This window comes from Pristiophorus japonicus, chromosome 1, assembly GCF_044704955.1.
Source record: "Pristiophorus japonicus isolate sPriJap1 chromosome 1, sPriJap1.hap1, whole genome shotgun sequence".
In the NCBI taxonomy this organism is placed as follows: Eukaryota; Metazoa; Chordata; class Chondrichthyes; family Pristiophoridae; genus Pristiophorus; species Pristiophorus japonicus.
This window is the reverse complement of record NC_091977.1, coordinates 225,274,624-225,300,825: the sequence shown is the minus strand read 5'-3', so window position 1 is coordinate 225,300,825 and position 26,202 is coordinate 225,274,624. Positions and strand designations below refer to the sequence as shown.

Sequence of the window (26,202 nt, the reverse complement as noted above, 5' to 3'; positions counted from 1 at the left end):
AACATGCATTTATAGAGCACCTTTAATGTAGTAAAATGTCCCAATGTGCTTCACAGGAGCGGTGTCAAACAAAATTTGACACCGAGCCGCACAAGGGAATATTAGGACAGGTGATCAAAAGCTTGGTCCAAGAGGTAAGTTTATTCCTATGCAATAACATTTTTCTGCTTTACAATGAATGGTAACGATTGATTAGGATTTGGCACACAAGGCTGGCACTGGGAATTTCTCACCTGAGACGGTGTAATCCGCATTCATGACTCTGAGGGCAGGTGCATAGGTCACGGCCGCCATGTTTGTTTCTTTCCCCTTTTGCTTCCGCCGGTACATGATGAAGAGCACCAGGAGGAAGAGGACAATCAGGAGGAGGATGACAATCCCCACTGTGGCTCCAATCTGATGGGAGTCGGCAGGAATGGCTGTGCTAGTCCGACTAAGGCTGTTGAGATTGCCCACAATGATAACACCAGCTGGAAAATGTGAGAAAGAAGAAGATTTTAAAATGCCATAACATTTACAGTGCAGAAACAGGCCCAGTCTCTCCTGGACTGGGTTTTGATCGTCTGGGGGGGGTGGAAGATGGCAGGGGGTGGAGGTAGGAATTTTCCACTGCATTTCTTTTGCCCCAATATACAATATACAGCAACTGCGGGCAGAGAGAGTATTGGTCAAAGTGGGAATTTTCAACAACAACTTGCATTTATATAGCACCTTTAACGTAGTAAAACATCCCAGGTGCTTCACAGGAGCGGTGCCAAACAAAATTTGACACCGAGCCACACAAGGAGCTATTAGGACAGGGTCTGGTCAAAGGTTTTAAGGAGTGTCTGAAAGGAGCAAAGCGAGATAGCTAGGTAGAGAGGTAGAGAGGCAGAGAGGTTTAGGGAGGACATTTCAGAGCTTAGGGCCTAGGCAGCGGAAGGCACGGCCACCAATGGTGGGGCGATTAAAATCAGGGATGTTCAAGAGGCCAGAATTAGAGGAGTGCAGAGATCTTGGAGGGTAGTAGTGCTGGAGGAGATTACAGAGATAGGGAGGGGCGAGGCCACAGAAGGATTTGAAAACAAGGATGAGAATTTTAAAATCAAGGTGTTGCTTAACTGGGAGCCGATGGGAGCGAGCGCACGGGTGATGGGTGAGTGGGAGTTGGTGCAAGTTAAGACACGGGCAGCAGCATTTTGGAAGAGCTCAAGTTTACAGAGGGTAGATTGTGGGATGAAGCAGTCATTGAAACCAGCTGTACAAATGTCCCAGGCACTAGAGAGTCAACCCAACACAGCAGGCATGACTGAAGGATGATTCCATGGAGCCCAAGATGTTCAAGTCAGATGATTTCAACGTGCATGTGCTACAGTTAATAGAGTTATAACTTTCCAAAAATCCTATCCCGCCGCCCCCCACCCCACAATCAAAATCTACCAACGGTGTTTTCAGTTACAGTGTGCCTTGATCTCCTACACGGCACAAGGAAGACATCGATCTCCCATCACAGAGTGGACATGATTGGGACAGAGGTCAAGAGGGAGTGGAGTCAAAATGTGCAGATGGTACCAAAATAGGAGATATAGTCAATTCTTTGGAAGACCAAAGGAAGGTACAATGGGGATAGCGAGACAATGGGAGAATAGCAGATGAAATTCAATGTCAGTAAGTGTGAGGTGAAGCATTTTGGTAAATAGAATACCTGAAGATTCAATGGTATGGGAGAGCAGAGGGATTTGGGAGATACAGGATATTAAAGGCAGCACCTCGGCTGATAAAACCATTAAAAAAAAGCTGATGGAATTCTAGGTTTTATCTCAAGGTGCAGAATATTGAAGCCAAGTGATAATGATGAACCTTTATAAAACAATAAGACCTCAGAGCATTGTGTACTATATTGGGCTCCACACCGTAGGAAGGATATTGAGGCTTTAGAGATGGTACAGCACAGATTCACTAGGATGCTGCCTGGTATGAGGAAATATAAATATGAAGAAAGAATTAAAAATTGGGTCTATTTTCTTTAGAACAATGCAGATATGAAAGAAATGTTTAAAATTCTATAAGGATGGGATAGGGGGATAGAAGCAGACTGCTTCCAATAGGTGAGGGTCTAGAATGAGGGGCCACAGACACAAGGTTAAATGTAAGAGATTTAGAGCAGAGGTCAGGAGAAATGTCTTCACACTGAGAGTGGTGAGGCTGTGGGATTCACCTCAGAAGTTAGTGGTTGAGGCAGAGACTGTGTCAACACTCAGGATTAGGCTGGATAGGCGGATGAAGAAAAAGGGGATGAAGGGATATGGGAAGAGGGTGGGTAAATGTGATTGGAACTATGTGCTCACATGGAGCGTAAAGGCTGGCACTGACAGGATGGGCTGAATGGCCTGCTTCCATGTTGTATCTTCTATGTAAAATTCCTCTTCCAGAAAGCAGTCTGGCTGAGCATTTGGATAAGACTGAAACTTTTTATTAACAGCTGGATTGAGAGTTCAATACTGAACTTAATGGTTTTTAACGGGAGAGGTTCACTGATTTTGAAGATTTAAGGAGGCAATCAAGCTTGTGAACAGATACAATGCACGGCTACCGCACTGGGAATGAACGTCGTACCTTGATCACATCTTGAACCCTTCCATCCTGGACTGCAGTAACAGGTGCCTTTAATATGGTCACAGGTTGAGTTGTTCAGGCAGTCACACACCTGCCGACAGCCATAACCATAGGTCCCTGATAGACATCCTGTAAGGCATCAACACTGTGGTCAGATAGGACGTACCAAACATTCCTGGAAGTCTCCAGTCTTTATACTTAGTCACACAGGACCCATTCATCACGATACAGGAAGTGAAAATACCTCCAACTTGTCTAATACAAAGTTTACAAGTGTTATCATTGAGTGAGCTTTTACTGTTTTGTTAAAAAGGCTTGCATTTGTATAGCACCTTCCGTGACCTCAGGATCTCCCAAAGTGCTTTATAGCTAATGGAGTACTTTTTGAAGTCACTGTTGTAATACAGGAATTGCAGCAGTCAATTTACACACAGTAAGATCCCACTGATAGCAATGCGATAATGACCAGATAACCTGTTTTTTAATGATGATGGTTGAGGGATAAATATTGGACAGGACATCAGGGAGAAACCCCTGCTTTTCTTCAAAATAGTACCATGGGATCTTTTAAGTCCACCGGAGAGAGCAAACGGGCTTTGCTTCAACGTCTCATCTGAAAGATGGCATCTCCGACAGTGCAGCACTCCGTCAGCACTGCACTGGGAGTGCCAGCCTGGATTTTGTGCTCAAGTCTCTGGCGTGGGACTTGAGCCCCACAACCTTCTGACTCAGAGGCAAGAATCTACCCACTTAGCCACTGCTGGACAATTGCTGAGTTAGCAAAATGGCTGCATGCAAGGATGTACTCTATACAAAGCTGGAAAATAACATTTTGCATAAACATATTTTATGAATAATGAACTAAATTGCAATCCTGGAGTTATCTTTTAACCTATTCTCATGCTTTGCCAGAAATGTATTTTAAAACCGCAGAAAACAAATAATGTGGTTGATTTTTGTGATATCTTCACAGAGCACAAACATACACAGCTTCCAACATGGCAGGCAGCTCTCTCGAATGCCTCCGGAAATCTGCCTGGTTCTGTTTAATTATTAACTGTGCAATTGCAGTACACAATACGTCCACATCCAGTGTGGAGCTACAAACATTACAAGCTTACAGACATTACACTTCTCCCTCCTTAATGAAGAAGCCATCATAACAAGCATCATACATAACTTTCATGTTTATACATAACAGGATAGAAACTTATTTTTTTCCACATTTACAAATTTAACTTTACTACTTGTTTTCTGTTTCGAAGAGGATACCTTCGCTCTCGAACAGAACCTTCCAAACATGGTGTCAAATCTAAACTCATTCGAGGCTCATCCTGAGGAACGTTTTCCTCCACGGAATTTCCTTGATTTTCATTTGAACTCACTCTAACTTCAGGCTCTTTGTTTTCCTGACTCGGACTCAGACTTTCATTCTAATTTTCTCCTGGATTTGTTTCCAGTACATTGGATTTAATATTTGTTACTGGTGTATCAAAACTATCTGATGAGTCAGAAATAATTGAATCATTCCCACTTTCAACTCCTTCCATGTCTGTAGGTAAAATATGATCAATATGAACAAACCTAACCTGTCCATTATCAAACATCTTTACCAAATAAGTGCGAGGACCACATATCTTCCTGGTAACCATTTTAACCATTTATGATGATGGTTCTTCACTCTCACCTTCTGGTTTAATTTCACACTTCTCTCTTTTACTCTACCTCTATCATGATTCTCTTTCTGTCTTAATTGTGTCTCTTCTACAGACTGTGCCAAATTTGGTTTTAACAACGAGAATCTGGTTCGTGGCTGTCGTTTGAGAAACAACTCTGCTGGTGTTCTACCAGTAGTTGTATGAGGAGTATTTCGATATGTAATCAAAAAATTAGCCAATTTGTGATCCAATGACATCTGTCGTTTCCTTGGATTTGGATCTAACATTTGTTTTATGAGGGCACGTTTGGTATGTTTCACACCATTTTTGCTCGTGAATTGTGCAAATTCTTCTGAACGAAATTGTGGTCCATTATCCGAAACAATTTCTTCAGGGAGGCCAAATGAAGAAAATAAACTTCGTAAAATGTCCAATGTTTGACTTGTTGTTATTTTCCACATTGGAAACACCTCAACCCACTTCGAATGGCTATCAATCACAATGAACAATTGTTGTCCTTCTAATTCAGCAAAATCAATATGTAGCCTTTGCTACACCCTGGGAGGCCATTTCCATGGCTGTAATGGTACTGGTGGTGGTTGCTTGCTTACCGATTGACATGTCGTACACTGACTCACGATGTACTCTGTATCTTTATCAAGACCTAGCCACCATAAATAACTGCATGCAAAACTCTTGGTCAAGCACATTCCCAGGTGCTGGTCATGGAGGTCTCCTAATAATTTGGACCTGAATTTATTTGGCATAATCACTCTTGCACCCCACATGATACAATCTTTATCGACTGATAATTAATTCCTACGAATGAAGAATGGATGTGTATCTTTGTCTGTTACCTGGTTTGGCCATCCATTTGCAATATACTCATACACTTTTGACATCACTGGGTCACGTTTGGTTGCTCTACCAATCTCTTCAGCTGTGACTGGCAGTTCATCAATGTATGAAAAATAAAATACTTCTTCCCTATCGGGTGTAACTTGTGATGGGGAAGGCAATCTAGACATTGCATCAGCGTTACTGTGATCAGCTGATCGTCTATATTCAATATTATATGTATATGCTGACAAAATCAAAGCCCATCTCTGCATTCGGGCTGCAGCTAATGTTGGAACTGGGGACTTTGGATGGAGGATTGCTGTTAGGGGCTTATGGTCCGTAACGATGGTAAACTTACGACCATACAAGTATTTGTGAAACTTCTTGACCCCAAAAATTAATGCCAAAGCTTCCCTTTCAATTTGCGCATAATTACACTCACTGGCACTGAGAGTGCGTGAAGCAAAAGCAATTGGTCTCTCCTCCCCACTACTTAATACATGAGAGATTACTGCCCCAACTCCATTCGGAGAGGCATCACATGCTAGCTTAATCTCCTTAGATATGTCATAGTGCTCGCTACCAATTTGCTTTTACACTCCTTGAATGCTGTATCGCATTCTTTTGACCACTTCCAATGGACCTGTTTTTTTCAAAAGTTCATTCAGTGGATGTAATATTGTAGCCAAATTTGGTAGGAACTTCATCACCCCTTGGAATATGGCAGGGGCGGAAGACACTCCAAACGGTAGCCTATTAAATTGATATAGGCCTAGATGAGTATTTATAGTCAAACATGACTTGGACTCCTCATCTAGTTCAAGCTGTAAGTAGGCATTTGTAAGATCCAGTTTTGAGACGATCTGACCACCTGTCAGTGTTGTGAACAAATCTTCAATATCGTCAATGTATTGGGGACATTACCCTCCAGAACCTGGTTGACAGTTACTTTATAATCACCACACAATCTTACCTTACCATCGGACTTATGTACAACAACAATGGGTGTAGCCCAATTACATCGATCTATCTTACAAATAATGTTTTCAGTCTCTAGTCTTTTGAGTTCTTGCTCAACTTTTTCCTCGAGTGCATAAGGTACGGAACCGATCTAGCGTCCTTCTGTACCCTGACACTCGCCTTGAAGCCTTGGATCGAACTGCCCGTTTCGCAGAACACCTTCAGATACTTCTTGATAACCTCATCCATTGGTGAAAATCTCGCTTCCACACAGAAAATCTTGCTCCAATCCAGCTTCAGTGAGCTCAACCAATTTCTTCCTAGTAAGGCAGGCTTGTCTCCTTTCACTACTATTAGAGGCAAGTTCTGAAATTGATCTTTATATTTCACCGGTACGGTGATACGACCTACCATAGGAATTTTCTCTCCCGAGTAGCCTTGCAGTTCTATCTTGGATTTCTCCAGTTGGAAATCATGCAATTTGTCGCGGTACAGTGATTCCGGTACTACACTCACGGATGCACCCGTGTCAATTTCCATTGGTATCTTGAATCCCGCAACATCTATGTGGATTTTGATGCTTTCCGAATCGCTGTCCATTAACCTCGTGCTCCTGATGACGTGTAACTCTAACATCTCCTCGTCCTGTTGTTGTTCTTCCATGCTATGTAGTCTCTTGGGATTTCTACTCATAACTTTGAACGCTGGACTCATAGCTTTGGAAGCTGGTGTACACTTCAGTCGGTATGCTTTTGCAAGATGCCCAGTCTTCCTGCAGAAGAAACACTCTGCATTCAAGTATTGACAACTTTGAGCAATGTGTTGTCCCAGGCACCTATAACACGACTTCGACGTTCTGTTAGAATTTCCAGTTTCTGAGACTTTGGGCCCCCACCGTCTTTTACCTTGAACCTGCAGGTGATTTACCTCGGTTGACTGATGACCGTAATTATTATTTAATTCTCGGGAATATTGTTCGGCCATGCCCATCGACCTCGCTGTCTGACAAGCAATCTCAAAGGTCAAGTCATCCGTCGTCGATAACTTCCTTCTGATCGCATCATTTTTCATCCCACAAACAAAACGATCCCGTAATGTGCGGTTTTGAAAGCTTCCAAAATTACAGTGCATCGATAGCTTTTTTAATGCTACGATGTAATCACTGATACTTTCATCAGCCTTTTGATTCTGAATCCCGAAACGATAGCTTTCAGCAATTTCTAACAGTTTGGGGTTATAGTGCTGCTCCAGCTTCGTTAAAAATCTCTAAGAGTTGTGTCCTTTGGCTCGTCAGGCACAAGCAGATTTACAAGGGTTTCGTACAATGCCGGACCCGCCTCCGATAAGAAGATCACTTTCTTACGTTCCAACACAGCCCAGTTCTGGACTACATTGTCTGGAACTTCGATTATGTTATTTGCAGTGAAATACATTTCTAGCTGATCTACATACGTTTTAAAACCTTCCCAGTCGTGTCTATATTCCCCCAAATGTCTCAGTACACCTGCCATTTTAATCTCTAGCTGTTCACACCTCGGATTTTGTAGCTTTTTTCCAAAGACAGAAACTTCCAAAGTCTCTCTGTCAGCTGGCTGAATCCTTCACCAACAAAATTTAAGCTTTAAATCATCCGAAAAATCCCATCTCGCCGCCAAATGTGATATATTCATAGAGCACAAGCACACACAGCTCCTAACATGGCAGGCAGCTCTCTCAGAAGCCTCCGCAAATTTACCTGGTTCTGTTTAATTATTAACTGTGCAATCACAATAATTCCACATCCAGGGCCCAAGTTTCCACACACGCCTAGAACGGCGCAGTCCCGACCTGGACGCCCGTTTTTCGCGCCACAAAGTGCGCCTAAAAAAATCCTCCATATTCTCCACCTACCTGCAGGTCCTCTGGCCCTCGGCGCAGCCAGCACGAGCTGTGGGGGGGGGCGGAGCAATTTCCCTGCGCTGAAAACAGTGCCGGGACCTCTGCACATGCGCGCTACAGTGGACACGCAAGTGCAGTAGCTCCAGGCGCCAAACTGTGTGGGAGGGGCCCGAAGCACGCAGTCCCTAGCCCTGGCTGAATGGCCTCACTGGGGCTGCGTGAATAAGGCTCCTCCCATGGCCAGCTCCTGCTTCCCCCCCCCCCTGACCAGACCCGACACCCGCTCCCGGCCCCCCCCCCCTGCCTCCGGACCAGACCCGACACCTGCTTCCCCCCCGATTGACCCGACCCGACCCGCGGTCCTGTTCCCACTCCCTGCCTCCCCGACTGGACCCGACCCGACCCGCGCTCCCGCCCCCCGACCCGACCCGACTCCCGCTCCCGGACTGGATCCGACCCTCTCTCTCCCCCCCCCCCCCCCTCTCTCTCCCCCCCCCCTCTCTCTCTCCCTCCCTCTCTCTCTCTCCCTCCCTCTCTCTCTCTCTCTCTCTCTCCTCCCCCACTCTCTCTCTCTCTCTCCTCCCCCCCTCTCTCTCTCTCTCTCCTCCCCCCTCTCTCTCTCTCTCCTCCCCCACTCTCTCTCTCTCTCTCTCCTCCCCCACTCTCTCTCTCTCTCTCCTCCCCCACTCTCTCTCTCTCTCTCCTCCCCCCCTCTCTCTCTCTCTCCTCCCCCCCTCTCTCTCTCTCTCTCCTCCCCCCCTCTCTCTCTCTCTCCTCCCCCCCCTCTCTCTCTCTCCTCCCCCCCCCTCTCTCTCTCTCCTCCCCCCTCTCTCTCTCTCTCTCCTCCCCCCTCTCTCTCTCTCTCTCTCTCCTCCCCTCTCTCTCTCTCTCTCTCTCTCTCCTCCTCCTCTCCTCCTCCCCCTCTCCCTCTCCCTCTCTCTCTCTCTCTCTCTCTCCTCCCCCCCTCCCCTCTCTCTCTCTCTCTCTCTCTCTCTCCTCCCCCCCCCTCTCTCTCTCTCTCTCTCTCTCCTCTCCTCTCCTCCCCCCCCACCCCACCGAACCGAACCTCCCCGACCCGACCCAACCCAACGCCACCTACCTGTAAATCTGGTGCTGGGGACGGGCCCTGCCCGAAGTCTAGGGCCGGCCCGTTCAGCCTTCGGTCCCGAAAGGCCTGCCTGAAGCACTTTCACACAGGTAGGAAGATGGTTTATTTAATCTTTTCTTTGCTTATAAATGTTTATTCAGGTTGGATTTATTTGTATAATATTTGTATAAGTATAAATAAGGATTTATTATAGAATTTAATGAGTTCCCTTCCCCCCCCTTCCCCCCCCCCCTCGTTCTGGACGCCTAATTTGTAACCTGCGCCTGATTTTTTTAATGTGTAGAACAGGTTTTTTCAGTTCTACAAAAATCTTCACTGGCTCCATTCTACTTTAGTTTGGAGTAGGTTTTCACTGTGGAAACTTTCAAATCGGGTGTCAGTGGCCGGACACGCCCCCTTTTGAAGAAAAATTTCTGTTCCAAAGTAGAACTGTTCTACCTGACTAGAACTGCAGAAAAAAAAATGTGGAGAATTGCGATTTCTAAGATAGTCCGTTCTCCACCAGTTGCTCCTAAAAATCAGGCGCAAATCATGTGGAAACTTGGGCCCCCAGTGTGTGGAGCTACAAACATTACAAGCTTACTGACATTACAATTTTCCTCTCTGTTGTGCCTTGTGTGCGCCAGTTTGTTGGGCGTAACAAAGCAGGCAATTTGGTGGAGATCTGTCCCACAGAAAATTGTTCATTGAATCTTTTAAATTTACTGTTTAGCACCTGGTAACCCTGGATACCCATTATGTAATGGGCATGAAATCCTGCCTGCAACAGGTGGGAGATTCGTGAAGTGCATTTCCAACACGACACTATCTCCATGCACGATTGGCGGGCGTGACGACAGCTGCTTTGGCCCTAAGCCCTGGAATTCCGCCATAAACCTCTCCACCTCGCTACCTCTCTTTCCTCCTTTAAGTCACTCCTTAAAACCCACCTCTTTGACCAAGCTTTTAATCAACTGTCCTAATACCTCCTTTTGGTATTATCAATAGATTTTTGGATACTAATGGAATCAAGGGATATGGGGATAGTGCGGGAAGGTGCCAATGAAGATCAGCCATGATCTTATTGAATGGTGGAGCAGGCTCGAGGAACCAAATTGCCTACACCTTCTCTTATGTTCTTATGTTCTTACGTGGCTCGATGTCAACTTTTGTCTGATAATTGCTCCCATGAAGTGTCGTGGGACGTTTTACTATGTTAAAAATGCAATATAAACACAAATTATTGTTGTTATTGTTGTTGCACCCATCCAAATCTGCACTTGGAACGATGAATAATTTTGCTATCAGCATATTATCATTCTGGTAATATTTGTACCAGTTAAAGGAAAAATATGCAGGGCTATGGGGAAAAAGCTGGGGAGTGGGATCAATTGGATAGCTAATTCAGAGAGCTGGCCTCCTTCTGTGCTGTATTATTCTGATTTCAATTCTTAACCGCCCCATTCAGTCAATGGGCTGATTAAAGTTGCAGTTGAACATATCACCACTAGATGGGGCAGCAGTACTAGGGCAGCACAAACTGTACAGACAGTAACAACCATCTGTCTTCAGCAATTAATTTTTTTATCAGTGTAACTATTTGTACTGCACTTTTTTTGACAGACATGCTGTCAAGCTCCCCCAACCCAACCCCCTCCCCCGCTCCCGAAGCAGGACTTGAGGTTCCGACTCTCCTTGCCGCTCAGGCACCGGCCCTCTCCCCATCCCTCCTCCCCCCACCGCCCCCCAAGTGGGCCTGGTGCCCAGAACGGTTGCGGCGGTGAACAGAGAAGCAGCGGGGGGCCAAAAGGGAGAGAGAGGTTGGGGGGGAGAGAGAGAGAGAGTGTTTGGCGGTGAGAGAGAGAGAGAGAGAGAGGCTGGGGGAGAGAGAGAGAGAGAGAGAGAGAGAGAGAGAGAGAGAGAGAGAGAGGCTGGGGGAGAGAGAGAGAGAGAGAGAGGCTGGGATGAGAGAGCGAGAGGCTGGGATGAGAGAGCGAGAGGCTGGGATGAGAGCGCGAGAGGCTGGGATGAGAGAGCGAGAGGCTGGGGGTAGAGAGAAGCTGGGAGGGGAGAGAGAGAGGCTGGGGAGAGAGAGAGTGAGAAGCTGGGGTGGCCGGTGGGTAGAGTGCGAGAGGCTGGGGGGAAGAGAGAGGCGTTGGGGGGAGAGAGAGGCACTGGGGTGAGAGAGAGGCTAGGGGGAGAGAGAGGGGGAGGGAGAGGCTGGGGGGAGAGAGAGGCTAGGGGGAGAGTGGGAGAGAGAAAAGCTGGGGGGACAGTGAGAGAGACTGAGAGAGAGAGAGACTGGGGGGGAGAGAGAGAGCGAGGCTGGGGGAGAGAGAGGGAGAGGTTGGGAGAGAGTGAGAGAGACATGGGTGGGGGTGGGGGGATCGGAGGGGAGAGAGGGAACTCAGGGATCACGTTCTTTGGCCCCCTAATTGGGACATCATTGGAGTGGATGATATCCAGAAGTCACGACACTGTCACTATTCACTTCGTACCCAATAAACCTGTTAACCATCCGTACACCTCTTTATTTTCCCACTTACTCTGTTGACAGTGTTTGCCCATAAATCCAATGCGACAGGTGCACTGCCCTGAGATGTGCTCACAGTCCGCTCCATTCTGACACTGGCACAGTTCGGCACAGTCCTTCCCGTAATAACCTAACGGGCACCCTGCAGTCACAAAAAAAAACAGCAACGTGAAGCCACTGACAAAAATAATTTCAAATTGAGTCACTAAATGCAGAGATAACAGATCACAATGTACTGTCAAAGTAAACGGCAGAGCTAATGGCGCTTGCAAGGAGCAGATGCACAGTTAAATGTGAAGACCCTAGAGTTGCTTTCGGAGTTGCACTGCTCCCCCGTTAGCGTCATGAAATCTTGCCCCTAGCCTCCCCGGTTTCTTTTAGGAATGTGTTGGATTTCCCCGCGAATTGCCCATTAAACTCGCCACAGAAAGTTAAGTGGTCATTATAGGCATAAGTACTCTTTTAACGATGTAATGTGTTAATTGCTGCCAATCAATCTCTCTGGCACTGAAAATTAACTATCACAAGTGTGCAATCTCATTCCATCAGGTTTAAAATTTTTCAAGGAGATCTTAAAAATATGAAATTCCATTTTTTTTCCTTTATGTCTCTTTTTCTTTCCAGTCTTTCTTTCCCTCTCTTTATTTCTCCTTTACCTGATTTGATATTGAATTCACACCCTTTAATTCACCTCCTTCTCAGTCTGTGCACTGTTTATTTCTCAAATCTTCAATCTGATTGGTTAAGGTGATGCCCTGTTGCTTGCCCTGTTCAGCCAGGTCCCAGATGCCCGGTGGTTTCCCCTCACTGAGACATTATCAGCTCGCACTTACAGCAACTTAGTGGGCAAAAATGTCTTGAGCTGAAGGGTGCAGGGGCAAGTCTAACCAAAGGCAGACGGCATTTGATGTCCCGCTACAGCAAAATCTGGCCCAATGTAAGTTGCACATTACTGTATTATTTACAATCACCTTCACCCAGTATCATCAATCCTAATACAATCCCTGTCTGGTTGTGTGGCACATTATCAGTTCTACTCTGACCACAACTGGGAGCCTATCATCCATTTCAAACTTTAGGCATCTTCAGAGGCTAATATGCACAGCTAGAAGAGATTGAAAGAGAGAGAAAGGAGAGAGAGAGAAAGAGCGAGCCTCGCTATAACCGGCAACTTTGAAATCGGCGCTAATGTCAATGGATAATTGGTTAGTGTTTTTTGTCCGATATAAATGACTGCCGGTTTTAAACATGGGCATTTTATAAGTACTAGATAAATGCTTCTTTTTTAATTCTACTTGAGACTGCAATTAAAGGTCGGTCAGTCAGTGGGCTGTGCTATATTAACAAAGGGAGTAAATGCTGGAAATGCTCAGCTAGTTAGCTAGCGTTTGTAGAGAGGTCGAACAGGTCCTTACTCTGCGTGCAGTACAGTCCAGTCCAGCCTGGCGTGCACTTGCATTCTCCGTCGTAAGCGCTACAGTAGGCTCCGTTGTGGCAGTTACAGGTGTGGATACAGTTCGGTCCCCAGTATCCAGGTGGACAGGCTAAAGAAACAAATAGAAAGACAGGAGTCATACGCCAGCGATCCATGTGACTCATAGCAACTGCATCTCAATTTTCCTGTGAAAATTCCTATATCATCATCCACAGCAACTTGTATTTATATAGTGCCTTTAACACAATACAACGTCCCCAGGCACTTCACAAACATGCTATCAAACAGAATTTGACACATTTTTAAAGAGAGAATTTTGTTTTGAAGACATAAACGTTGCCAAGAATTTTGGTCAATTGTCAAACTCAAGAATGTTAACTGGAATGCAATGCCTGAAAGGATGGTGGAAGCAGATTTAATAGTAACTTTCAAAAGGAGATTGGATAAATACTTGGAAAGGAAAAATTTGCAGGGCTATGGAGAAAGAGCAGCGGGGGGGGTGGGGGGGCGGGGTTGGCATAATTAAATCTGAGGTCGAGAGACAAGGGCATAAAAAGATATGGAGCCAAGGCAGGTGGATGGATTGAGGATACAGATCAGTCATGATCTCAATGAATGGCAGAAGAGGCTCGAGGGGCTGAATGGCCTCCCCCGTTTCTATGTTCCTAATTGGATAGTTCTTTTAAAGAGACAGCACAGCATGATGGGCTGAATGGCCTCCTTCTGTGCTGTACGATTCTCTAAGATCAGAAAAAGCCAACTGCAATATTTCATACAAAGGCAAAGAGTTAAGTTAAATTTCATCATCATCATAGGCAGTTGCTAGGAATTGAGGAAGACTTATTTCCACTCTTCGAATGAGTCCTTCAGTGGCTGAACAGTCCAATATGAGAGCCACAGTCCCTGTCCCAGGTGGGACAGATAGTTGGTGAGGGTAAGGGAGGGTGGGACAAATTTGCCGCACACTCTTTCCGCTGCCTGCGCTTAATGTCTGCATGCTCTCGGTGATGAGACTTGAGGTGCTCAGTGCCCTCCCGGATGCACTTCCTCCACTTAGGGTGGTCTTTGGCCAGGGACTCCCAGGTGACAGTGGGGATGTTGCTCTTTATCAGGGAGGCTTTGAGGGTGTCCTTGTAATATTTCCACTGCCCACTTTGGCTCGTTTGCCGTGAAGGAGTTCAGAGTAGAGCGCTTGCTTTGGGAGTCTCGTGTCTGGCAATGCAGACAAAGAGTTAAGTTAAATTTCATAGGGCTAGACTTTCTATTAGTGTCCAGATTGCCCAAAAATGGGCGATATTTCCAGTGATAGCGTTTATATTGGTTTTTGTGATCGCCAGAATATCGCCCATTTTCAAACCCGCTAGTTTCCACTTTATAATTTGGGTGTTAGCGGGAGCAATATGAAATGGGCGCCAGTGGTTTTTTCAGGTTTTTTCTGTCGTAAAAAGCAACGATCTTTTCCCGTGTTTTAGGTCATTTGCCCATGCGCAGAACAGAGAGATAGAGAAAGAGAGTGCTTTTGTTTTGAAAGCTGGTCTTGAGTGATTAATTGATATTTGACAGAAAATAATTGATAATAATTAAAACTAAACAATGGAGCACATGGAGGAGGTGCTGGGTGATGTTGTAAAGGTGGAGAAGGTGGGTGAAGGCAGTGATCTGGGTGAGGTGCAAGAGGAGATGGGTGGCAGAAGGCGTGCGAAGCGGTTGTCTGAGGAGGCCAATGCTGCCCTTGTCCACGAGGTAGAAACTCGTTGGGCCCAATTGACCCGGGGTGGTCGTGGTAAACCAACCCCAAAGGTACATCAGCAAATATGGACGGAGATCGCCAAAGTGGTGTCGTTGGTGACACATGAGGTCCGTGAGCCGAACCAGTGCCGCGAGCGCTGGAACGACCTTGTTGGTTCTGGAAGAGTAAGTATTAAGTTTATTTATATATATTTATATAATTGTAATTGCAATGATGCAATGATGAATTTAAAATTCAGATCTGATGCATTGCAGTTAGACGGTAATCATTTAATCCAAACCTACGTTTGCGGTGGATTACCATGTGTGTTGTGTTGCATAATAATAATAATAGTAATAAGTATTATAACATGGTATCTGTCAGTAATGTGCTATTTGTTGTATCAGCATCTGTAACAATACCTAGCAATGATCTTATGCCATGCCATGCTGTTGTCACCTTTTGCAGAAGAAACTTTCGAAGAATAGGGCCGAGCAGCGGTGCACGGGTGGCGGCCCAGCGGTCCTTAGCAACCCGACTAACATTGAGGAACGGGCGCTGGCACTCGTGAGTATCCACAACCATTCGGCCACCCGTGCTGCATCGGAACCTGTCCTCATGCCATGAGAGTAACGTATGTGGATGTGGTGTATTTGGACTTTCAAAAGGCTTTTGACAAGCTCCCACACAAGAGATTGGTGTGCAAAATCAAAGCACGTGGTATTGGGGATAATGTGCTGACATGGGTAGACAACTGGTTGGCAGACAGGAAGCAGAGAGTCGGGATAAATGGGTCCTTTTCAGAATGGCAGGCAGTGACTAGTGGAGTGCTGCAGGGCTCAGTGTTGGGACCCCAGCTCTTTACAATATACATCAATGATTTGAATGAAGGAATTGAGTGTACTATCTCCAAGTATGCAGATGACACTAAACTGGGTGGCGGTGTGAGCTGTGAGAGGGACGCTAGGAGGCTGCAGGGTGACTTGGACAGGTTAGGTGAGTGGGCAAATGCATGGCAGATGCAGTATAATGTGGATAAATGTGAGGTTATCCACTTTGGGGGCAAAAACGTGAAGACAGAATATTATCTGAATGGCGGCAGATTAGGAAAAGGGGAGGTGCAACGAGACCTGGGTGTCATGGTTCATCAGTCATTGAAAGTTGGCATGCAGGTACAGCAGGCGGTGAAGGCGGCTAATGGTATGTTGGCCTTCATAGCTAGGGGATTTGAGTACAGGAGCAGGGAGGTCTTACTGCAGTTGTACAGGGCCTTGGTGAGGCCTCAACTGGAATATTGTGTTCAGTTTTGGTCTCCTAATCTGAAGAAGGACATTCTTGCTATTGAGGGAGTGCAGCGAAGGTTCACCAGACTGATTCCCAGGATGGCAGGACTGACATATGAGGAGAGACTGGATCAACTGGGCCTTTATACATTGGAGTTTAGAAGGATGAGAGGGAATTTCATAGAAACATATAAGATTCTGACGGGATGGGACAGGTTAGATGCAGGTAGAATGTTCCCAATGTTGGGGAAGTCCAGAACCAGGGGACACAATCTTAGCATAAGGGGTAGGCCATATAGGACGGAGATGAGGAGAAACTTCTTCACTCAGAGAGTTGTTAACCTGTGGAATTCCCTGCCGCAGAGAGTTGCTGATGCCAGTTCATTGGATATATTCAAGAGGGAATTAGATATGGCCCTTATGGCTAAGGGGATCAAGGGGTATGGAGAGAAAGCAGGAAAGGGGTACTGAGGGAATGATCAGCCATGATCTTATTGAATGGTGGTGCAGGCCCGAAGGACCGATTGGCCTACTCCTGCACCTATTTTCTATGTTTCTATGTTTCTATAAACCATTGGGTGATGTAAAGTAAATTAATGCCACACCCACTCATATCCGTATAATATATGATTGATGATATGATGTATTTTATTGATGCAATGTTATGTAATTAATGATGGGATCATGAAATTCATTGTAATGCAGATTTTGTACTATCATGATGTTCATTAAATGTGATGTCTGTGATTATTTTTATAGCAGTAATGTTGCTCTTGTGCATATGCCCGTGTAACGTTTGCATTCCCATGTGACCCTAGTACTCCCTTCTCCTCTAATTACCTCATTTATGTTTTCCAGCTCAGCCAAGAGCGCAGGCCTTGCAGGTTCTACAGGAACCACAGGCACCGATGGATCCGATGGTGGCAATTTCTACGGGCAAGGTGCCCCGTATCTCGCCTGTCCTGCTGCAGGTCCTCCTCTCCACTGAGGACAGTGAAGAGGTGAAGGAGGAGCCTGCAGCAGCAGCAGTAGCATCCAATGGTCCTGCGGCCATGTCCTCCTTGACCGTGGAGGTAGCAGGGCCAAGCACTTTGCCGCAGGGCACCCCGAGGGATTCCATGCCGACGCCGACCCCACGGAGGTTGGTTCGGCGCAGTAGGACTGCTCCACGATTGGCAGATCTGAGCATGAACATGGTAAATTTGTCCAGGAGGAGCATGGAAATAGTTCAGCAGCTCCTCCAGGCAATGGGCGGTATATCTCAACAGATGGTCACCCTATCCATGAACATGAATGAGAAGATGACATGGATAGCGGTGGCCCTGGAGATAATAGCCAGGAACACTGGTGCCGGAGGACTATCAGTGTTCCCAGAATACGGCACTGCACTCCAAGATGCCACACTCCCCTTGCCAGGGATACATGCGAGCCAGGAGCAAGCTGTTGCTTCTGGCTCGGAGGATGTTTCCTTGTCCGTCATTGGCCCAAAGAACGGATCTGCTGACATCCCCCCCACCGAAGCAGCACTTGAGGTGCTCTGCGGTAAAGCGGCTTGGAGTTGGTAGGGGGATGGGAAGAGGTGGGGTAAAGACCCGGGGGGTGGAAAGGAACGGAGGGGCGTGGCCGCAGGTCGGGATGGACGGAGTTGCTTCACGTTTAATTAAAAAAAATGTTTGCCTGTTGGGTGGGTGGTTTATTAGGTTAGTTGCTTAAATTGTTTCTAGTTGTTGTTTTCCAGTCTTTCAATGTTGGGATGGTTTGGGGGAGGGGGGTGCATATTAAAATCCTTGATGTATTTGTTATTTACTGTGATGTTAAAATGTTCAAAATTTGGGGTGGGGGTACTGTTGTGTTGTGTTATGTTTTTGAATTAAGAAAAAATTCCTTATTAACATTTTAAAAAATTATTTAATGTAACATTGTCTTCAGATAGCTATAACATTAAACACTGTCGAGTCCATACCATGAAAGGGGAACATTACATAAGAACATAAGAATTAGGAACAGGAGTAGGCCATCTAGCCCCTCGAGCCTGCTCCGCCATTCAATAAGATCATGGCTGATCTGGCCGTGGACTCAGCTCCACTTACCCGCCTGCTCCCCGTAACCCTTAATTCCCTTATTGGTTAAAAATCTATCTATCTGTGACTTGAATACATTCAATGAGCTAGCCTCAACTGCTTCCTTGGGCAGAGAATTCCACAGATTCACAACCCTCTGGGAGAAGAAATTCCTTCTCAACTCGGTTTTAAATTGGCTCCCCCGTATTTTAAGGCTGTGCCCCCTAGTTCTAGCCTCCCCGACCAATGGAAACAACCTCTCTGCCTCTATCTTGTCTATCCCTTTCATGATTTTAAATGTTTCTATAAGATCACCCCTCATCCTTCTGAACTCCAACGAGTAAAGACCCAGTCTACTCAATCTATCATCATAAGGTAAACCCTCATCTCCGGAATCAGCCTAGTGAATCGTCTCTGTACCCCCTCCAAAGCCAGTATATCCTTCCTTAAGTAAGGTGACTAAAACTGCACGCAGTACTCCAGGTGCGGCCTTACCAATACCCTATACAGTTGCAGCAGGACCTCCCTGTTTTTGTACTCCATCCCTCTCGCAATGAAGGCCAACATTCCATTCGCCTTCCTGATTACCTGCTGCACCTGCAAACTAACTTTTTGGGATTCATGCACAAGGACCCCCAGGTCCCTCTGCATCTCAGCATGTTGTAATTTCTCCCCTTTCAAATAATATTCTCTTTTACTGTTTTTTTTTCCCAAGGTGGATGACCTCACACTTTCCGACATTGTATTCCATCTGTCAAACCTTAGCCCATTCGCTTAACCTATCTAAATCTCTTTGCAGTCTCTCTGTGTCCTCTACACAACCCACTTTCCCACTAATCTTTGTGTCATCTGCAAATTTTGTTACACTACACTCTATCCCCTCTTCCAGGTCATCTATGTATATTGTAAACAGTTGTGGTCCCAGCACCAATCCCTGTGGCACACCACTAACCACCCATTTCCAACCCGAAAAGGACCCATTTATCCCGACTCTCTGCTTTCTGTTCGCCAGCCAATTCTCTATCCATGCTAATACATTTCCTCTGACTCCGCGTACCTCTATCTTCTGCAGTAACCTTTTGTGTGGCACCTTATCGAATGCCTTTTGGAAATCTAAATACACCACATCCATCGGTACACCTCTATCCACCATGCTCGTTGTATCCTCAAAGAATTCTAGTAAATTAGTTAAACATGATTTCCCCTTCATGAATCCATGCTGCGTCTGCTTGATTGCACTATTCCTATCTAGATGTCCCGCTATTTCTTCCTTAATGATAGTTTCAAGCATTTTCCCCACTACAGATGTTAAACTAACCAGCCTATAGTTACCTGCCTTTTGTTTGCCCCCTTTTTTAAACAGAGGCGTTACATTAGCTGCTTTCCAATCCGCTGGTACCTCCCCAGAGTCCAGAGAATTTTGGTAGATTATAACGAATGCATCTGCTATAACTTCCGCCATCTCTTTTAATACCCTGGGATGCATTTCATCAGGACCAGGGGACTTGTCAACCTTAAGTCCCATTAACCTTTCCAGCACTACCCCCCTAGTGATAGTGATTGTCTCAAGGTCCTCCCTTCTCGCAATCCCGTGACCAGCAATTTTTGGCATGGTTTTTGTGTCTTCCACTTCCACTGTGAAAAACGTAACATAAATCAACTTTAACTGTAACTGTCACCAAGGTAATGCAAACCATTCATGTATGAAATGCTGACACAACAGTCTTGCAACTGTGTAACTACCACCAACATTATTTCAAGCAAAGCGCTCATTTATGAGCTGCTGACGCAACAGTCTCGAAGCTGTGTAGCCATCACGGGCCCTTTCCTGCGGTCTGGAGGGGAGTGGGGGCATGGTTTCAACGTCAGCCTGATTGTCTTCCTCATCTTCTTCCTCTCTCCTGAGGTGGACCGGCAATCACATCTGGCAATTCTTGTCCCCTCCCGATAGTCAAGTTATGCAGCATGCAGCACACCACAGCGACCTGCTCAGGGTGGTATTGTAATTTGCCTCCTGAGTGGTCCAGGCATCTGAAGTGCTGCTTAAGCATTCCAATTGTCTTTTCGACGATATTGCGTGTGGCTATATGGCTTTCGTTGTATCGTTTCTCGGCTTCTGTCTTGGGCTTATGCAGGGGGGTCATCAGCGAGGCCATATCCTTTGTCACCAAGCATCCAACATTGACCTTGTGGCTGACTCTTAAACAGGTCAGATACAGCGCTCTCACACAAGATGTGTGCATCATGGATGCTGCCTGGAAATTTTGCATTCACTGCCATGATTATTTGCTTGTGGTCGACAACAAGTTGCACATTCAGGGAGTGGAATCACTTCCGGTTCCGAAAAACCTCTGTATCCTGAAAAGGTGCTCACATGGCGATGTGCGTGCAATCTATTGCTCCCTGCAGCTTGGGGAAGTTTGCTATTCTCAAGAAACCTAGAGCCCTCTCTCTCTGTGCCTCCCTGGTCATAGGGAAGCTTAAAAAGTCCATTTTGCGTGCGTAAAGGACTTCAGTCACCTATCGAATGCAGCAATGTGTGGCATGCTGAGAGATAGTGTAAATGTCGCCAGCTGAGGCCTGAAAGGAACCCGATGCATAGAAGGAAAGTGCCGCAATAACCTTGACCTCCACGGACAGTGCAGTTCTGATGGTGCTGTTAGGCTGCGGATCTCCCCAAATGAGCTCGCATATCTCACTGATGATCTCCTTTCGGAAGCCTCCATTCGGAAGCGCAGTCTCCTAAGGCACGTGTTCTCTGACAAGTTCAGGTAAGATCGCTTCTCCCTGTAAGTGTGTCAGGTGAAAGTTCTCCTCCTCTGCCACCTCTTTGATTGGGCAAATAATGCTCTTCAATATACCTTCTCCCATCTCTAGTCTGCAGCATGTGAGTAATCATCAATACTGGCTGAGAAATTACAGGCCCCATTACAATTACTATTATACGTATTCTTCAGAAATAATACATTTTCCTCCTAAAACTCATAAAATAAATTAAATTCATCTACAATATGATAAGATGTTTCTTTAAATTTTATACTCAGCTTAAAATAACTCACAGATTAAATCAAACCTCCCCAGAACTTGCAGCAGCCTTTTATATGAAAGGTCCTCCGTTTTACAAAATGGCGTCCAATACGCTGGGTTAAGGTCAGGTGAGTGCAGCTTTTTTTCAGCGTTTTTTTGGGGCGGGCAATCTTTTCTCCGATATATGAGCGAGATGCCGAAAGCAACGCTCGACAATATTCTGGCCAGTTTCTGGGCGTTAGTTTCCATTAAAAGCTGTATTCTGGACGTTGACGTCATAGAAATATGGGCGAGAGGTTTCATTAATTCTCAGCGTTAACTTGATGCCGAAACTAACGCTGGCGATGAATGGGCGATAAATGGACGTTAGTTTCCATTTTTGGGTGAAATGGGCGATAAATGGGCATTATAACTCATCTCAGCATTTAAATGAGCGGTAAGTGGGTGGTAGCGGGTAGAAACTCATGGAAAGTCTAGCCCATAGAAACATGGAACAATCACGACACAAAAGGAGGCCATTCAGCTCATCGTGTCCATGCCTAATCCCACCTTCCAGCTCTAGGTCCATAGCCCTGTAGGTCACGGCTCTTCAAGTGCACATCCAATTACTTTTTAACTGTGATGAGGGTTTCTGCCTCTACCACCCTTTCAGGCAATGAGTTCCAGATTCCCACCACCCTCTGCATGAAGCAATGTTTCCTCATCTCCCTTCTAATCCTTCTACCAACGACTTTAAATCTATGCCCCCTGGTTAATGACCCTATTCTGCTAAGGGGAATGGGTCCTTCCCTATCCATTCTATCTAGGCCCCTCATCATTTTATACACCTCAATTAAATCTCCCCTCAGCCTCCTCTGTTCCAAGGAAAACAACCCCAGCCTATCCAATCTTTACTCATGGCTAAAGTTTTCCAGTCCTGGCAACATCCTCGTAAATCTCCTCTGCACCCTTCCCAGTGCAATCAAATCCTTCCTGTAATGTGGTGACCAGAACTGCACGCAGTACTCAAGCTGTGGCCTAACTAGTGTTGTATGCAGTTCTAGCATAATTTTCCCTGTTCTTGTGTTTTATGCCTCGGCTAATAAAGGCATGTATTCCGTATGCCTTTATAACTACCTTATCGACATGTCCTGTTACCTTTAAGGACTGTGGACATACACTCCAAGGTCCCTCTGTTCCTCCATACCTCTCAGGATCCTCCCATTTATTGTGATTTCCCTTGTCTTGTTGCCCCTCCCCAAATACATTACCTCACACTTTTCCGGATTGAATTCCATTTGCCACTTTTCTGCCTAACTGACTAGTTCATCGCTATCTCCCTGCAGTCTAGAACTTTCCTCCTCAATGACAACCACACGGTCAATTTGTACAAGAACTTAATTAGGCCACACTTGGGAGTAAAGCAATGGAACAAGTTCAGTGTGGATTCAGGGCTATGGGGTAAGAGCAGAAGGAGTGGGACTAATTGGATAGCTCTTTCAAAGAGCCGGCAAGGGGGTGATGGGCTGAATGGCCTCCTTCAGTGCTATAAAATTCTACGATTCGGTTAGTGTTCTTTTTTGCTGATTTTTAATATTTAAATGATGTACATGCTTGGAAAAACTGGCAACGAGAGGAAACTGCTTCAATGTCATTAGATGCAGTTATTAATCCAGAGTACTTCAGTGGTTACGATCATTTTAACTGCATCTTTTTATTTAGTTTCTCTGATCTGTTGTTTCTCCTGAATATGTCAACAGTATCATGTATCAACAAAAAAGACTACTATTCATAGCACACAAGGAGGCTAATCGGCCCATTGTGCCTGTGCTGGCTCTTTGGTAGAGCTATCCAATTAGTCCCACTCCCCCTGCTCTTTCCCCATGGCTTTGATAAAATTTCCCCTTCAAGTATTTATTCAATTTCCTTTTGAAAGTTACTATTGAATCTGCTTCCATCAACCTTTCAGGCAGTGCATTCCAGATCAGAACAACTCACTGCATAAAAAAAATTCACCTCATGTCGCCTCTAGTGCTTTTGCCAATTACCTAAATCTGTGTCCTCTGGCCACTTACTCTTCTGCCAGTGGAAACAGTTTCTCCTTATCCGCAAAATCTCTCATGATTTTGAACACCTCTATTAAATCTCCCCCTGAACCCGAGGAGAACAACCCCGGCTTCTCCAGTCTCTCCACACATCTGAAATCCCTCATCCCTGGTACCATTCTAATAAATCTCCTCTGCATCCTCGTCAAGGCCTTGACGTCCTTCCTAAAGTGTGGTGCCCAGCATTGGCCACAATAGTCCAGCTGGGCCTAACCACTGATTTATAAAAGTTTGGAAAGGATTTGTTTGTATCAATTGAAATACTGTAAAATTAAAATATTCATTAGATTTACAGAATGTTCAATTTTGTATAAATAAAAGTTCATATAAGCACAAATCAATTTGGGGAGAACAGACACTTTCTTTTATCCCACTTAAACAATAATTACATAATCCACAGGAAACGTATAAGAAATAAATGTTGATATTTACATTGGGAGCAGTCACTTCCAATCCACCCTGGGTAGCATTGGCAGGAACCATCAATGGGATTGCACGTTCCATTGTTTGTGCAAGTGCAGGAGCCAGCACAACTCTTCCCAAACCGACCACTGGGACACACTGTAAAACAGAAATTTGATCTTTAGACTCAGTGGGCGTAGAAAAATAAACTAAAAAACAAAATGGTAGGAGGCTTCATGGTTTTGATTAAGTAGTACATGTACTTGCCTATTTAATGTCTGTGAAGTGACATCGATGTGTGCAGTCAACACTGATATTAAGAGTGATTTGCAAATCATAAGAAATTGATTGGGATAGGATTACATATTTTATGTTTGTATGTTCCAAGTCAACCAAGCAGTAACTGTTACTCACTCAGGCTGATTATTGAAAGAAAACATTACCAGTAAATTAATTACAGAAAATAAGATGCAAACCATGTTTTTTTTTTTAAATTCTTTTAAGGCTGCATACAATGACAGCACAAATCCCAGCCAGAATGGAGATGATTGGTTAATTCCCCCCATTCATCACGCCTGGATTGACTGGTATTGATTTTAAGCACATGATTTGTATTATGTAACTATCCTCCACGCACCGTATTTAGTTTCGGTCAGGAGTTCTGTTTGCTGTAGTTCGCAGAGACTCTGTTTGCTGTGTAAATAGATTCCATTTGCTGTGAATCCTGCCGTAAGCCTCGTCCTGTCTCCGTTAATTTAATTACCCTAATTCTTAACAGTTCTCAACAATTACAATAATTTGCAATTATATAGCACCTTTAATGTAATTAAACAACCCAAGGTGCTACATAGAAGAGTAATCAGATAAACAAGAGGTCAGAATTGGAGGAGCGCAGTGATCTCGGGGGGGTTGTGGGGCTCAAGGAGATTACAGAGATAGGGAGGGGTGAGTTTGTGGAGGGATTTGAAGACAAGGATGAGAATTTTAAAATCGAGGCGTTGTCGGACTAGGATCCAATGTAGATCAGCGAGCACAGGGGTGATGAGTGAGCGGGACTTGGTGAGAGTTAGAATATGGGTAGCAGAGTTTTGGGTGAGCTGAAGTTTATGGAAAGTGGTAGGTAGGAGGCCGGCCAGGTGAGCAAAAAAAAAACCACTGTTATAAAACTGTTAGAAATAAACTTTTTTTTTGTTCTCATTTGGCTCGAATCGAATGTGGGTCTCAACACAAATGGAGACCCCAAAACTTTCCATACAGATGAAAAAGATAAAGTTACCTTCATTGCAGAGAGCCCCTGTGAAGCCAGGTAGGCAGTCACACTGGCCAGTGACGTGATGACAAGGCCCATTACTGTGTACACAGTGAGGACAGGCCTGACTGCAACGGTGCCCATAGAATCCAGGCGAACAGACTGCAATGGAAAAGTTATTGGCCACATTGAATCAAGTCAATGGTATTCAGAATTGCAACATTTTAAAGTTAAGACAATAAGAAAGCAACACTAAAGTTAGCCATCTACACAACAACTTATAGAAACATAGACATAGAAACATAGAAAATAGGTGCAGGAGTAGGCCATTCGGCCCTTCTAGCCTGCACCGCCATTCAATGAGTTCATGGAAGAACATTCAACTTCAGTACCCCATTCCTGCTTTCTCGCCATACCCCTTGATCCCCCTAGCAGTAAGGACCTCATCTAACTCCTTTTTGAATATATTTAGTGAATTGGCCTCAACAACTTTCTGTGGTAGAGAATTCCACAGGTTCACCACTCTCTGGGTGAAGAAGTTCCTCCGCATCTCGGTCCTAAATGGCTTACCCCTTATCCTTAGACTGTGACCCCTGGTTCTGGACTTCCCCAACATTGGGAACATTCTTCCTGCATCTAACCTGTCTAACCCCGTCAGAATTTTATATGTTTCTATGAGGTCCCCTCTCATTCTTCTGAACTCCAGTGAATACAAGCCCAGTTGATCCAGTCTTTCTTGATAGGTCAGTCCCGCCATCCCGGGAATCAGTCTGGTGAACCTTCGCTGCACTCCCTCAATAGCAAGAATGTCCTTCCTCAGGTTAGGAGACCAAAACTGTACACAATACTCCAGGTGTGGCCTCACCAATGCCCTGTACAACTGTAGCAACACCTCCCTGCCCCTGTACTCAAATCCCCTTGCTATGAAGGCCAACATGCCATTTGCTTTCTTAACCGCCTGCTGCACCTGCATGCCAACCTTCAATGACTGATGTACCATGACACCCAGGTCTCTTTGCACCTCCCCTTTTCCTAATCTGTCACCATTCAGATAATAGTCTGTCTCTCTGTTTTTACCACCAAAGTGGATAACCTCACATTTATCCACATTATACTTCATCTGCCATGCATTTGCCCACTCACCTAACCTATCCAAGTCGCTCTGCAGCCTCACAGCATCCTCCTCGCAGCTCACACTGCCACCCAACTTAGTGTCATCCGCAAATTTGGAGATACTACATTTAATCCCCTCATCTAAATCATTAATGTACAGTGTAAACAGCTGGGGCCCCAGCACAGAACCTTGCGGTACCCCACTAGTCACTGCCTGCCATTCTGAAAAGTACCCATTTACTCCTACTCTTTGCTTCCTGTCTGACAAC

General features: G+C 45.4%; 1 protein-coding gene across 3 annotated transcripts in view; it reads right to left on the bottom strand.

Annotated features, from left to right (window-relative positions):
- megf10 (multiple EGF-like-domains 10) overlaps window positions 1-26,202 on the bottom strand; it is a 293,005-nt gene that overhangs the window by 17,947 nt on the left and 248,856 nt on the right. For all 3 annotated transcript variants that reach the window (XM_070887065.1, XM_070887086.1, XM_070887076.1), the window contains 6 exons: window positions 24,848-24,982; window positions 23,602-23,730; window positions 12,967-13,095; window positions 11,565-11,693; window positions 2,596-2,724; window positions 234-470 (listed from right to left, as the gene is read on the bottom strand). In XM_070887065.1, the coding sequence (XP_070743166.1) occupies window positions 234-470; window positions 2,596-2,724; window positions 11,565-11,693; window positions 12,967-13,095; window positions 23,602-23,730; window positions 24,848-24,982 (888 nt within the window). The remainder of the gene's footprint in view (window positions 1-233; window positions 471-2,595; window positions 2,725-11,564; window positions 11,694-12,966; window positions 13,096-23,601; window positions 23,731-24,847; window positions 24,983-26,202) is intronic.